The sequence below is a fragment of the Leucopleurus acutus genome, assembly GCF_964270905.1.
Source record: "Leucopleurus acutus genome assembly, chromosome: 2".
In the NCBI taxonomy this organism is placed as follows: Eukaryota; Metazoa; Chordata; class Mammalia; order Artiodactyla; family Delphinidae; genus Leucopleurus; species Leucopleurus acutus.
Genome location: NC_139143.1, coordinates 165,565,448 through 165,580,630, shown reverse-complemented (window position 1 = coordinate 165,580,630; position 15,183 = coordinate 165,565,448). Strand labels below are relative to the sequence as shown.

The 15,183-nt window shown below is 35.8% G+C and overlaps 1 protein-coding gene across 14 annotated transcripts in view; it reads left to right on the top strand.

The window, feature by feature from the left end:
* The window catches only part of ZMYM1 (zinc finger MYM-type containing 1), a 35,347-nt gene extending 22,152 nt beyond the window's left edge, over positions 1 to 13,195 (top strand). For 6 of the 14 annotated variants that reach the window (XM_082833947.1, XM_082833935.1, XM_082833943.1 and 3 more), the window contains 5 exons: positions 711 to 864; positions 1,972 to 2,109; positions 2,289 to 2,323; positions 2,678 to 4,969; positions 7,567 to 8,442. In XM_082833947.1, the coding sequence (XP_082690073.1) occupies positions 711 to 864; positions 1,972 to 2,109; positions 2,289 to 2,323; positions 2,678 to 4,969; positions 7,567 to 7,662 (2,715 nt within the window). In that variant the 3' untranslated portion in view covers positions 7,663 to 8,442. Of the gene's footprint in view, positions 1 to 710; positions 865 to 1,971; positions 2,110 to 2,288; positions 2,324 to 2,677; positions 6,196 to 7,566; positions 11,829 to 12,787 lie in introns of those variants that run through there. The other 8 variants (XM_082833946.1, XM_082833948.1, XM_082833936.1 and 5 more) reach the window with 6 other exon arrangements.
* Positions 13,196 to 15,183: the final 1,988 nt, after the last annotated feature.

The following is a 15,183-nucleotide window of genomic DNA, read 5'->3' as shown; positions in this document are numbered from 1 at the left end:
AAATCTGTGTAAGATATTTTCATTTGTCTTTGCACTTTGTGTACCCCTAAAAGCTGTTCCATTTCATCATTGTCGTTAGTGTTAACTTAGTATTAAGTCCAGGAATGATGGCTCCTGTTTCACCCGGAAGAGTAGGTGGTGAACCTCCCCATTTTCTATCCTTTTCCTTTGCAGCCTTACTGCTTACAGAATGCACTATGTTCTGTATCTCTTACTGCTTGTGTGCTGCTTTTTTACAACGTGCTTGAATTTTCACCATGAAGTTAGGCTAGCAAAACAGTGTTTCCCACAGCATCTTGTAATGTGTGTTAGGCACCCTTTTTTGGCTCCTCCTTAGCACTAGTAAAAGGCTTTCCTTAGTTGATGCGCAAGTTGGCATTAAAGACAGACCTGTAATTACAAGACTTTTGTTGATTTGTCCAGTTGGCTTTAGTTGCCTGGGATGATGAACATCTTTTATGACCACTTTCTTCATTGCTTGCATATGTATTGTTATAGCTATTAATATACCTGACAAAAAATACAAATAGTTACCTAATAGATTGATCAGTTTCCTTCATTTTAGTCATTACAATCTATAAGTGCCTTTTTTCTGTTTTTAAGAAAGTACAAAAATATGACTTCATTGTTATTATAATATTTCAACTAAGCAGTGGTTGTGAGCATATGTCATATACCAGGAATATGAATATTATTTTACTCTCTAACAGAAACCAGCCAAAACACTTACATCTGTTCTTTGCAAATCACTGAAACCCTCAGACGAAATGATTGAGACTACCAATGACTCGGGGAAGACAGAGCTTTTCTGCTCTGTTCATTGTTTCTCTGCTTACAGTAAAGCTAAGATGGAATCTTCTACAGGTACTATTTTTTTTAGCAGTTACCAGAGATTTAGTAACTGTTGAAGAATATTACTGCTTTCCTTTAATTTATAACCTTGATTCATTTCTAAATTAAACTGACTTAAAAGTCAAAACAATCTAAAACTTGTTTCAAAGAACAGTTTCCAGTATTTTTGCATAAAAGGAAGGCTACTTCATCACCAGAGATTTAATATTTATTTGTAAAGATTGTCATATTAGAATATAGAATCTTCTAGTTAGCCCTGCTTTGTAAAAACAAGGCTATTAGTTACATTTTTCACATGGAGTAGAGCTAATCGGAAATACTTTGATGTTCACTAATAGAAAGGGACAGAGAATCCAGAGCCAACTGTGTATTCTATCAAAGAGCCTCATATAGGACCAGTGGTGCTAATTTCATAGACGGTGGAATGAATGATTCCCCTGGGGCTTGTGCATCATGCAGACTGGCTTATTATAGAAAGCTCTTTAATACTAGCTTAGACACCAACTCAGCTCCATTCATATTGAGTTTATGAATCCTGGAATGGTTAGAAATGATACCCATTAGGAGATTCTCTAGCAATGTTCTTCATGGGTAATATCACAGTAAAGATTTGCTTGACAGTTCAAGCAAATAGTATAAAAGGACTGATAAACTGCGTGCAAAGGTAAAAGATATAAAATGATGGGAAATGTAAATTATCTGTTTAATGTTGATATTAATCTTATCCTAAAGAACCTGGATATTCCTAAGCCCTAATACAAATTACTCCAGTACCCACTAATACTTAAAGCAATTATTTTTTTTTTTTTTTGGCGGTACGCGGGCCTCTCACTGTTGTGGCCTCTCCCGTTGCGGAGCACAGGCTCCGGACGCATAGGCTCAGGGGCCATGGCTCACGGGCCCAGCCGCTCCGTGGTATGTGGGATCCTCCCGGACCGGGGCACAAACCCGTGTCCCCTGCATTGGCAAGTGGACTCTCAACCACTGTGCCACCAGGGAAGCCCTTAAAGCAATTATTGATAGATATTTGCGTTATTCGTTGAAACACTTGTAATTAAACAGTGCTTTCTGACTGATTGATTCTGCCTGGTTTATAAGATATCATTTAATTTTTATCAGTAAATGTTTCCATGGTACATGATGCTTCAACAGATCTCCTTTCTCCGAAGAAAGATACAACTCCAGTTATAAGCAATATAGTGTCATTGGCAGATACTCATGAAGCCCTGCCCGTCATGAACTCTGATGTATTACAAGGTAAAAATTGATGTGACATTCTTTGACATATACACTGTTTTGCCATACTTGATTAGAATATAGAATCTGTCTTTAAGTTTTCTTTTGATTGCCTAATATGAAATAAGCAATTATATAGTTAATGATGCTATTTTATAGATTATGGTATAAGATCTAGAATTTATGCTTTATTTTAACAGGTACAGTTTCTTCAGTAACAGCAAATGTTGAGGATGTAAGTTTTATTCTTAATTGTTTTTGCTACTATCTTTTTTAAGCTTTCTTTTATAAACATATTGTGCATGTGTGTATTTGAGCATATTCATTCCTGATTTGATCATAGAGCTCAAAAATGTAGAGCAATAAACACCTTTTGTTATTCACGTTCAGTTTCCCAAATCTCAAGTTTGACTTGAAATTATTAATAAGAATACTAAGTTATAAATAATTGTTAATGTTTCCCCCTAGTGGAGCTCATACTGTTACTCACCCATTGATTTTTTTTGTTATTAGAATGGATATGTTCGATATTTTAATTGATTATTTGAAAACTGTTCAAAGAAATGTTATTTTGTCATTTTCTCCCAAGATTTCTAAGACTTCACCCAGTGAATCAAGTAATGGTGTTGCTAATAGTAATGTGGAACAGCCAAGCCTTGCACCGTCTTCATCAGTACTCAGTCAGCATACAACTGGCTCCAGTATAGAAGTACAAAAAGATCATGTGTCAAACCAAGATGCTACAAACAGTATGAAATCCATGAAAATAAGAGATGGACTACGTCACCCAAAATTTACATCCAAAGTACAAAAAGTTAAAGGTAAATCACGAAGTATTAAAAAATCTTGGTGTTCAAATTTTCAGCAATTAGAAAACAGTATTAAAAAGGATGTGATATTCTGTTATTCGTGTCAGTTGTTCTGCCAAAAACAATTTAGCTATGGAGGAGAGTCATTTGCAGCCCAAGGAATTTCCAATTGGAAAAAAACTCTGGAAAAATTCAGAAAGCATGAAAAAAGTGAAATGCATTCAAAGTCATTGCAATTTTGGAGGGAATACCAGTTTTGTGATGAAGCCGTTAATGACAGTTTATCTAATCATTCAAAACAGATTGAGGGAAATAAAAAGTACCTAAAGCTTATAATTGAAAATATTTTATTTCTTGGAAAGCAGTGTTTACTCTTAAGAGGAAATGACCAGTCTGTTTCATCTGTGAATAAAGGCAATTTTTTAGAATTGTTAGAAATCCGAGCAAAAGATAAAGGAGAAGAAATATTTCGACTTACGAATTCACAAGTTGACTTCTACAATAGTACACAAATTCAAAATGATATTATTGAAATAATAAAGACTGAAATGTTACAAGATATTGTAAATGAGATCAATGTCTCCTCAGCTTTTTCAATAATATGTGATGAAACAACTGATAGTGCCACTAAAGGGCAATTCTCTATTTGTGTAAGATACCCACAGAAAACATCAAAGGCTATATTAATTAAAGAAAGATTTTTGGGTTTCATAGATGTTGAAGAGATGACTGGGACCAACTTACACAGGAGTATTAAAACTTACCTGCAGCAAATTGGAGTTGATCTGGATAAAATACGAGGCCAGGCCTATGACAGCACCAGTAACTGGAGGGGAAAATTTAATAAAATTGCAGCAGAATTCAAGAAGGAAGAGCCAAGAGCTTTATACCTGCATTGTTATGCACATTTTTTGGATTTGGCGGTGATTAGATTTTGCAAAGAAGTAAAAGAGCTCCGAAGTGCTCTAAATACTCTCAGTTCTTTGTTCAACACTATTCATGGGGAAATGTCTGTAAATTTTCAAAACATTTATAAGCTAAGTCAAAACAAAACATGCAAAAAACATACATCACAATCATGTTGGACAGTCCATGATCGTACGTTACTATCTGTGATTGAGGGTCTTCCAGAGGTTATTGAAACACTGGAAGTTCTATCAAGCCATTCTTCAAACACAAGTTTAGCTGATGAATTGAGTGATTTGTTGGCATTGGTTTCCAAATTTGAATTTATCTTTTGTTTGAAATTTCTTTATCGAGTACTAAGTGTTACAGGAATTCTTTCCAAAGAGCTTCAAAGTGAAACCATAGACATTTTTTCTTTGTCTTCAAAAATAGAAGCAATTTTGGAATGTTTATCATCTGAAAGAAATGATACTTATTTCAAAACTATCTGGGATGGAGCAGAGGAAGTATGTCAAAAAATAACCTGTAAAGGTTTTGAAGTTGAAAGGCCTTCATTTCAGAAAAGAAGAAAAATTCAGAAAACAATAGATCCTAGCAATTCAGACAGTATGTTTTTTCCTACCTCAACAGAAGAACAATATAAAATTAATATTTATTACCAAGGCTTGGATACTATATTACAAAATTTAAAATTGTGTTTTTCAGAGTTTGATTATTGTAAAATGAAGCAGATTTCAGAACTGTTACTTAAATGGAATGAACCGTTAAATGAAGCAACAGCTAAAGATGTCCAAGAATTTTATAAACTTGATGCAGACATCATCCCAGAACTTAGATTTTATCGGCAATATGCAAAGCTCAACTTTGTCCTAGATTATGATTGCATCAGCTTCAGCAATCTTGGCCATTTGTTTATTCAGCATGGTCTTCACAATAATATTCCTTGCATATCAGTGCTATTATATATTGCTTTGTCTTGGCCAGTTACTTCAGCAAGTGTTGAAAATTCATTTTCTACACTGTCTCGTCTTAAAACATATTTATGTCATACCAGGGGACAAGAAAAGCTTAGTGGCTTAGCCCTAATGGCTGTTGAGCAGGAATTGGTAAATAAACTGATGGAACCTGAAAGACTCAATGGAACTGTGGAAAAGTTTATCCTACAGGTGAAAGAAATATAAAACTTGCTAACTTGGATTTACCTGAAAGAATTTTGTATTTCTGTTGGCTATCAGTTTTTATTTCAAATTTTTGTCTTTTAAGAAAAAAAGTTTTTTCATCGGAACATGTAACATTCATTTGGTTCAAAATTCATGACACAGAATGATATACAGTGAAAAGTTTCCTTCCCTTTTTTAGTACCCAGTTTCCCCTCCCAGAAGTATTAACTGTTTTTTAAATATCCTTCTGGAGATACTTAATCATAAATGTACTGTGCAGTGCACATTGTTCTTCAGCTTGCCGTTTTCACTTAACATGATTTTTTGAGATTGTCCCATATCAGTACATAGAGTTTCTTGATTCTTTTTTTAATAACTGCGTAAGATTTAATTGTATGGATGTACCATAATATATTGGAGCAGTCCCTACTGACAAACATTTTCTTTCCAGTCTCTTACTCTTGCAAATAATGCTGCATTTAATAACCGTGTACATAGGTCATGTTGCACATTAGTGAGTTGCTGTGAGAAAAAATTTTAAACTGAAGTTATTAGGTCAGAAGATTTGTACATTTTTATTTTTCATAGATATTGGCAAATTGCTTTCTATAAGGATTGTATCATTTTATACTCCCACCAACGTGTGAGAGTTCCTATTTCCTCGAATCTTTATAAAGTATTAACAAACATTCTGATCTTTGCCAGTCTGTTGAATAATGATATGTTAATCTCTGTGGAGATTAAATCTCAATAGAATTTTTTATTTTCACTTAAAAATAAGGTTGCGTATCTGCTTGAGCCATTTGTATTTCCTTTTCTGTGAAACCTCATATATTAAACATTAAAACTCTAAATATCGCTGTGGTTTTGGTTGACTTAGCTGGGTGACACAATAGGAATTCCTAATCTACTTTATGAAAATATGACTAATTTTCAAATAATTCTGAAAGAACTCTTTCTGTCTTAACACTTTAGAAAAGTTTAGATAACAAGGGAAATGTGTTCCTCAGAGATTTGAAAGAATTTAGTGGTAGATATATCTGAGGCTGGTTTTCTTTTATAACTTGTAATTTTTCTAGAAAGAGCATCTATTTCATTGAGTCCTTCTTTCAAATGAATTTGCTTAGAGTTGTAGAAAGTATTCTCTTAATTTCTTCTATATACCTATACTTGCTTTCTTCATTGATCTTCTATACACATTTTCTTTCTTGATTAGGCCAAAACTAGTCATTTATTTTATTTAGTTGTTTTCCATACACATTCTTAGGTTTATTTATCAATCCTACTCTACTTTTTAATTATGGTTGATTTTTAACATAAAAATAAAAGAACGTAATAATTAACATTTAGTTCTATTAAATCCTAACATTTTGCCATGCTCCAGATTTTTATTTCAGAAATAAAATATTATAGATTGGGTTAAAGCTCCCTTGTAAATCTTTTCCTGATAATATTTCTGTTTTTCCACAGAGGCAATGATGATTTGGTATGCATCATTCCATGCTTATATAATTTTATACTTAATACATAGCCTTGTTGCACATGATTGTAAACTTTATATAAAACTTTAAGTTGCATTGTGCTTATCTTTCTGCAATTTGCTTTCTTTCACTCAGTGTTGTTTGAGATTTATATGTGGATTTCTAGTTTGTTTATTCTAATTGCTGAATACCATTCCATTATATGAGTATACAAGTTCATCCTTTATTTATTTATTTATTTATTTTGTGTGCGTGCTGAATTTTTTTTTTTAACATCTTTATTGGAGTATAATTGCTTTACAGTGGTGTGTTTCTTTTGTATAACAAAGTAAATCAGCTATACATATATCCCCGTATCTCCTCCCTCTTGTGTCTCCCTCCCACCCTCTCTATCCCACTCCTCTAGGGTGGACATCCTTTATTTAAATGGATATTTTATATGTCTGATTTTGCATTTTTATAATATTCCAGTGATCCTTTTTTTTATATAGTATGCACATTGAACAAATATTTATTGAGCAAGTACAATATACTAGATGCTATTCTAGCTGCTGGATATCCAGCAGAGAATAAAATAAGGCCTTGACTCCAATGAAACTTGGCTTTCTAATGTGGAAATCCAAGAAAGATATTAGAAGAGGTTGCTTACCAACTCTTCATGTAGATAGATAGATGATAATACAGAAAAGAATATTTGTATGCTTCATAGCATAAAAGATGAGGCTTTGAGAGCTGTGGGCACCTGAGGCTTTACCCTACTGGCCCACAAGTTGGGAAGGTCTGTTCTAAGGGACTTACTTAGAGGTGGACTTGATGGGCCAAGGCTATGTGCATCTTCCACTTTAATTAGACTTCTCAGTTATACCATTTTTCTACTCCCACCCACAATATCTGTGTCTGTTGTTCCACATCCTTGCCAACATTTAATATGGTCATTTTACTCTTTTTAAAAAATTCATTGATTTCTACTTTAATAGAAGGCAGTTAATCTTTAGTATTCAATGCTTATTGCTTACATTTTCATTCTTTTCTGATTGGTAATGAAAGTGCTTAACACTATGAACTTTCCTCCGAAGTGACATTTGCCTACCATGTGTTCTTCTCATTTTCATTATTTTCTAGCTATTCGCATTTGTGATTTCTATCTTACTGTGGAAGCAAGAGTTAATTTCAAGAGGTAGGGTGGTTTTTTTCCCTTTTTTTTTTTTACTTTTTTAATAGTCTACTATAAAGCCAGTAAAATAAGAGCTAGACCTGAAAAAGAAAAAAAGGATAACTACAGTAATTAAAACAGCTTTCCTGGGAATTCCCTGGTGGTCCAGTGGTTAGCATTCAGTGCTTCCACTGCTGGGGGCCTGGGTTCAATCCCTGGTCGGGGAACTAAGATCCTGCAAGTGTGGCCAAAAAAAAAAAAAACACACCAGCTTTCTTTGTTGAATACCTACTATGTAACCTAGTACTTTTCTCAGTGCTTTATGTTATTTCACTTCTCACAACCTATTATTTTATGGGAGAAACTAAGACACAGAGGTTAAAGATCACATAATTAGTAAACAGTGAATCTAGGATTTGTACCCAGGCAGTGTGACTCCATAGCTCATGCTTCTAATCACTGTGCTCTACTACCTTTTATATAAACTGTTATCACAGATATTCCTAAATAAAAAATTAACTACCAGAAGTACATTGAAGAATAGAAGATGACAGAAGTAGCAGTGTATTTTTTTAATCTCCCAAATCCCTTCATAAAAGCAAAAACCCATGCATGGCATCTATAGCAAGTCTTGGTGACAAGGTATCCCCACAATCCCAAAATAAAATTAGATAGTGACAAACTCAAGAGCAACTGTAAAACCTGAGTAGTGCCATTTATCTGTATGGAAGGTCATGGATGAAAATCAGTGGGACGTCTGATGGCCTTGAGAATAGATCTCCCAAATCAACAAGTTTCCACTGGAAAGCATGGCTGGCCAATTTGAAAACTGCAGCCAAAAAGTGACCTGGAGATGCCAATTTGCAGGTGAGTTAAGGGGACTGTGCTAAATTCCAAATTTGTTGGAGTAATCTAGGTCCTTACGGGCTCTTGAAACTAACAAATGTAAGCTTCATTCCAAAACAGAACCCTTTCAAGGAGAAACTGCTGGCTGTATACACCAAATTCTGCAGGACAGGGACAATAGGGTCAAAGGAAAGACAATGTATAGTGTGAAGTGAGGGAGAGAGGCAAAGGAAGCAGGTCTCAGAACTAGGTCATTTATTTTAGTCACTTTGTGAAAATAATAGTATTTCATGAACCTTGAAGACGGAAAAGGTAATTCTGTCTCAAAAGTACAGGTAAATGTTTCACTTAAAACTTAGCAACAGAAAAGAATTGTGAAATATACAAAATAATAAGAATAAAGAACAGTAAATCCTCACAAAACAAAAACCTGTTTCAAACCAAGCTAAAAGAAATTAAATGATAAAAGCTATAAAAGAACTATAAACAAGAATTAGAAAAACTCAGATGAGTGGATAAAAGGTTTAAAAAGATAAATGACAAGAATTCAGGAAAGCATTAGAAATTAAAAGAAATAAAAGTCACTGTAAAAGTGAAAACTAATCTAGAAGGAACTCAAAAGTGAATAAACAATGGATAATCCCTAAGAGAAATAGAGGGTGGAAAAGGAAAGAAGGAAAATGTTTTAAATCAAGAGAAGAGTGATATCACATATTGAAAACCTGATATCCATATAAATAGAGTCTGCAAAGAAATCCAAAGCAATGGGAAAGAGCAAATACTAAAAACTATGTGCCAGTTATTATGCTATTTTCTATGCACCCACCCCTCTATACTCGGCTTTGTGGTGATCATTTCTGCTTTAGCAGGATTTATGTTAGCCTCTGCCAATAGGAGTCACTAGAGGGAGACTGCAAGTCTGAAGGAAAGGATTTGTTCCATCCTGTCTACTTTCTGTGAGCTTTATGTCTGCTTGTGGTTCTTGTGAGCATTATGCCAGCAATGCTGTTTTCATCCAGCACTTCCTTCCCTAGCAGCAGCTGAATCTGGTTGCAGTTTCTATTACACTTGCAGAAGCCTTATCGTCATGCTTCCTTCTGTCAGAGACACCCGCAGCCCCTCTTCAGGGATCTAGGTCTTAGGCCCAAGCTCAGAGACCAGCACCAGCATCATCCCTCCTCAGAGCTGTAACTTCCAGCTCCATGAGGCCCCTCTAAATTTAAATTCCTATCTCCTTTCTTTGTTCTCTCATCTCAGGATATTAGCTGCTACCTCCATGACATCTTGATGTTCTCTTTATCCTTTCAGTAACTTAGTTAACTTTATACTTAACGTGTTTTTACATTCTCTCTGTTCAGATAACTAGTATGGCTTCTGCTTCCTGACTGAACCCTGGCTGATGCACTGAATTCAAGAGAACTTGCTTGAAATTAGAAAGACTTTATGTATTGAAAAGACACACTGTGCACCTAGGAACACTGACCCAGGATGGTCAGTGCTGAGTAATGGCCTAAAAAAAGAATGAAAAAAATTTTAAAGGGTTTTTTGAAGAAAAAGTCCTTTGAGAGTCCATGCCAAAAAAAAAAAAAAAAAAGCAGGTATAGGGAAGGTAAATCCGATTATTTTCACACTTTTCCATAATGACACTCTATGCCAAAAGACAATGAAGTAATATGAACTTACTCAGGATTTTATATCCAACCAAATGGACTTTAAAGCGTAAGAGTCACAGGCTATCATCAATATGCAAATTCATGGAACATTGTTTCCATGACCCCTACCTGAGGAATGTATTAGAATAGGGTTCAGATAACCAGATTGACTGAGAGGCACTGATGTAAAGCATGGTAAAGTTTTGCAAGTATTAAATGATGAATAAAATTAAAATAGTACCTTGTTTAATTAATGCATCTAGGCAATGATCATCATTGGCTGCTAACATCACTAATACAGCCAGACATTGTGTACTTCTAATAGACATATTCACCAGCTGAGATATGCATCCTTCTCAGAGGTCTGAATTTAAGGACTCTTCTTCCAGGCTTCTAAGTATTAATAATTCCAACTTCTCTTTTTTCTCCCAGTCCTAGCAGCTTCCTACAGTTGCTGCTGCTGTAATACCTTAGTGCTCTAGCCTTTCTAGTTCTATAGTTCAAATAACATGTGGTTCCAGTCTCCTGGCTGGACTTTGACTGATATAGCACTACCTATGAAGTAATCTTGCCAAATAATTTGATCTTGAATCTTATCAAGACCCTAGATCTAGCTGCATGTTTACTGGAAATACAGTGGGTCAGAGGAACATATTAAACAACATCAATGGGATTAACCAGCAAAATCCAAATCCTAGGAGACTGCACAGGATAAACAAAAAACTTTAACAAAAACTTACAAGGAAAACATAAGATGGCAGAGAATCCTATAGATTAAAGAAGTAGGAGTCATGTCAATGAATTGCAGTGTGTAAACCATGTTTAGATCTTTAAGCAACTGTGAACAATGGATATTTGTAATGACGTTGTGGTTATGTGTTTTTTTTTAAGTCACTTTTAGGGACTTCCCTGGTGGTGCAGTGGTTAAGAATCTGCCTGCCGATGCAGGGGACACAGGTTCGAGTCCTGGTCCGGGAAGATCCCACATGCCGCGGAGCAACTAAGCCCGTGCACCACAACTAATGAGCCTGCGTTCTAGAGCCCACAAGCCACAACTACTGAGTCTGCGTGCCACAGCTACTGAAGCCCGCGTGCCTAGAGCCCATGCTCTGCACCAAAGAGAAACCACTGCAATGGGAAGCCAACACACCACAACGAAGAGTAGACCCCTTGCCACAACTAGAGAAAGCCCGGGTGCAGCAACGAAGACCCAACGCAGCCAATAAATAAAAAGTCACTTTTAGACAAAAATACTTCAGGAATTAGTGGATGAAATTACATGAAATCTAGGGCTTCAAAATAATAACGGGAGGGGGGGAGTACTTGAGGGTCAAGATGAAACAAGATTGTCCGTGATTTCATAGTTGTTGAATCTAGGCGACAGGTACATAGGGATTCATTGTATTGTTACTCAGCTTTCTTTTTTGGCTGCATTGGGTCTTCATTGCTGCGCACGGACTTTCTCTAATTGTGGTGAGCGGGGGCTATGCTTCATTGCGGTGAGCGGGCTTCTCCCTGTAGTGGCTTCTTTTGTTGCGGAGCATGGGGTTTTGGTGCACGGGCCTCAGTAGTTGTGGCTCACAGGCTCTAGAGCACAGGTTTAGTAGTTGTGGCGCACAGGCTTAGCTACTACGCGGCACGTGGCATCTTCCCAGACCAAGGCTCGAACCCGTGTCCCCTTCATTGGCAGGCGGATTCTTAACCACTGCGCCACCAGGGAAGTCCCTGTTACTCAGCTTTTACATGTGAAGTTTTCTATTATAAAAAAATTTTTAAGTGATGCACTATTACCCATTCCAGTTCATGTCAAGAATGTAAAGGTGTTTCAATATTAGGAAATTTATTTACGAAATGCAACAAAATATATCAAATTAAGAAAATGATATCAATATATACAATAAAAGCATTGATAAAGCTTTAACTTTTGTGCCTGATTTTTAAAACCTTGGTAAAATTAGAATTAAAGGTTTTTTCTGTTAACAATAAAATGTTGGTAATATATTTATTAATGTGTATGTATAGACCTAGACAATAGTATGTATAACATCATGCTTAAAGGTGAAATATTAGGAGCACTACCACAAAAGTATCAGAAACAAGACATAGATACTATCAACCATCTTATGTAACACTTTTAAATTAAGATATTTTTAGATAAAGTAGCAAGAAATAATACAGAAGGATCTCATATATCGTTCACCCAGCTTCCCCCTATGGTAACATCTTGCATAACTATAATACAGTATCACAACAGGAATTTAAACATTGATACCATCCACTGATCTTATTCAGATTCACCAGTTTTACATGTACTCGTGTACTTGTGTTTACTTTTATGCAGTTTTATCATGTATGGATTTATGTAATCACCACTATAGTCAAGATACGAAACAATTCCACCAACACAGTGCTCCCTTGTGATACTTTTACAAGTACACCAACCTTCCTCTCTCCCTTCTATCCCTAACCATTGACAACTACTAATCTATACTCCATCTCTATAATTTTGTCTTTTCAAGAATGAATGGAATCATAGAGCATATAGCCTTTTGGGACTGCTTTTTTCACTCAGCATAATACCCTTAAAATCTACCCAAGTTGTTAACGTGTCTAAATAGTCCACTCCTGTTTGTCCCTGAATAATGTTATTGATGTACTTGTTTAACAGTTCACTATTTTTTTTTTTTTACAGTTCACGCTTTGAAGGACATTTGGATTGTTTCCAGTTTTAGACTATTACAAATAAAGCTGCTATGAACATCTGTATACATGATTTTTGTGTAAATATAAATTTTCGTTTTTCTAGTCCAAATGCCCAGGAGTACCATTGCTGGTACAAACAAAAAAAACAAAAAAAAATTGCTGGTATAAAAAAAAAACCAACCAAAAAAAAATGCCAAACTATTTTCCAAAGTGGCTGTACCATTTTACATTCCACCAGCAATGTATGAGCGATCCAGATTCTCTACATCCCTTGCAACATTTGATGTTGTCACTACTTTTTATTTTAGCCATTCTGATAGGTGTGTAGTTATATCCCACTGGAGATTAGATGATAGATGATAGATGATGATAGATAGATAGATATAGATATATATACCCCCATTAATTTGCATTTCTCTTAAGGTAATGATGTTGGGGATATTTCCATGTGGTTATTTGCCATCCTCTTTGGTGAAGAAGTTGGCCTCAGCTAGAAATATGGACAGTTCATCCATTATAACAGAAGAAAAAGAATATGTAGGTACAGGGACTTCCCTGGTGGTCCAGTGGGTAAGACTCTGCACTCCTCATGCAGGGGGCTGGGGTTCGATCCCTGGTCAGGGAATTGGATCCCACATGCATGCTGCAACTAAGAGTCCGCATGCTGCAACTATGAGCCCAGATGCCACAACTAAAGATCCTGCATGCCACAACGAAGATCCCACATGATGCAACTGGGACCCGGCACAGCCAAAATGAATAAGTACATTTTTTTTTTAAAAAAAGGGAAAATGTAGGTACAGATGTAGGTAGGTGGGGAGATATGACTGTAGAAGCTTGTGAAAGTTCTGAGTGTTTCTATTTTCTCAGTGAAACAGAAAAGGTCATCTTCTGAAAATGAGGATGAAAGAAGAGGCATTGGAGCTTTGAAGAAAGAGGATATGGCATGAAATAGAATTTAATAAAGACAAAAATCGTGTGGTTGCTGGGCAGCAAAAAGGGATCCCTAGAGATCAGTAAGCAGACTTTAAAGACAGTCAATGTATATGGATTAGACAGAGAATTGGATTTTATCATGACTTTGATTTTTGCCAGATGAGTTCAATTAAGCAGAAGGCAGGCAGAGCAGTTAGAATGTATGCAATGCCAAATTAAACTTATCAGTATTAAGTATCTACCAGTTTCCCGAGTGCTTACCATCTACTAGGAACATTAAAAAGTAGCAAAGTATTGAAAGTAAACTTATCTCAATCCATTCTTATATCTAGGAAATGGTGTTAACTCTTCATTCTGCTCCCTCTTTAGGCAGGCCAAATCTTCTAGGGAGATGGCAAGGGCAATAAGCACGCTGAAAAATGTTTCTAGATTACTACAATCCCAGGCCAGCTCACATGGGACAGTGGTAGAGAGCCTCCCTGTGAGCCTCCTTGCCCCTTTTCTTTAGTTCAAGGTTTTCTTCATGCAGTGATACTTACAAAATAGCAAACAGTCAAAACAAGGTGGGTATACAATTACGTGCTTCATTAATTACAATGACATTACTTGAGCCCTCAGGAGAAGCAGCACAGCTCCAATACCCTGAAAGTTCTCCAACACGCATGTTTAAATTTATATATGCATACAAAATCAAAAGCCCTCTCTTCTTTTTCCCTTGTTTGACTTCACCTGAGTGTCCACCAGTACGTCTCTTGGTAGAAGTCTATACCAGTTCCATGGACTACCCACTTTCACGCCCCAGAGACCTTTGCTTGTTTTATTACCTTTATTAGTATCTGCTCAGTTCTTCCTTAATGCTAGTTATAATGTTAGTTGGTTTTCCTCCAAATATGTGGAAGGTATATTTTGCTTTTTAATCAAAAGTATGCCCCCCCAAAAAAAGTATGCCCCCCAAAATATATATATGTGTGCGTATAATCTATTGCTTCTGTTTCTCTGAAGAACCCTAAGATGTATATACTTATTCCACTAAATAAAATGAGTTCATAGAAAACCAAAGAAAATCTTTTCTTTAGAAAAAAAAAAAAAACTACTGAAACTCATATAAAGCAATGAAATTTAAAATATGACATCTATGTAGGAATGGATAGTTCACTGGGCCAGATAGATAAAGAAATCTAGTATATGATGAAGACAGCTGAACTAGTGAAGGCAATTTTGATTATCAAGTGACCAAAGCAATTCTATAAAGCAGTGTTGGTAACTAGAGTCACCATGTTATACATTAGATCCTCTGACATTCATCTTATAGCTGAAAGTTTGAAGTGGTATTTCGGGGTTTTGATTTGCGTTTTTTGTTTGTTTTTGGCCAGACCGAGCAGCTTTTGGGATCTTAGTTCCACGACCAGGAATCAAACCCAGGACCCCTGCAGTGGAAGCTCAGAGTCC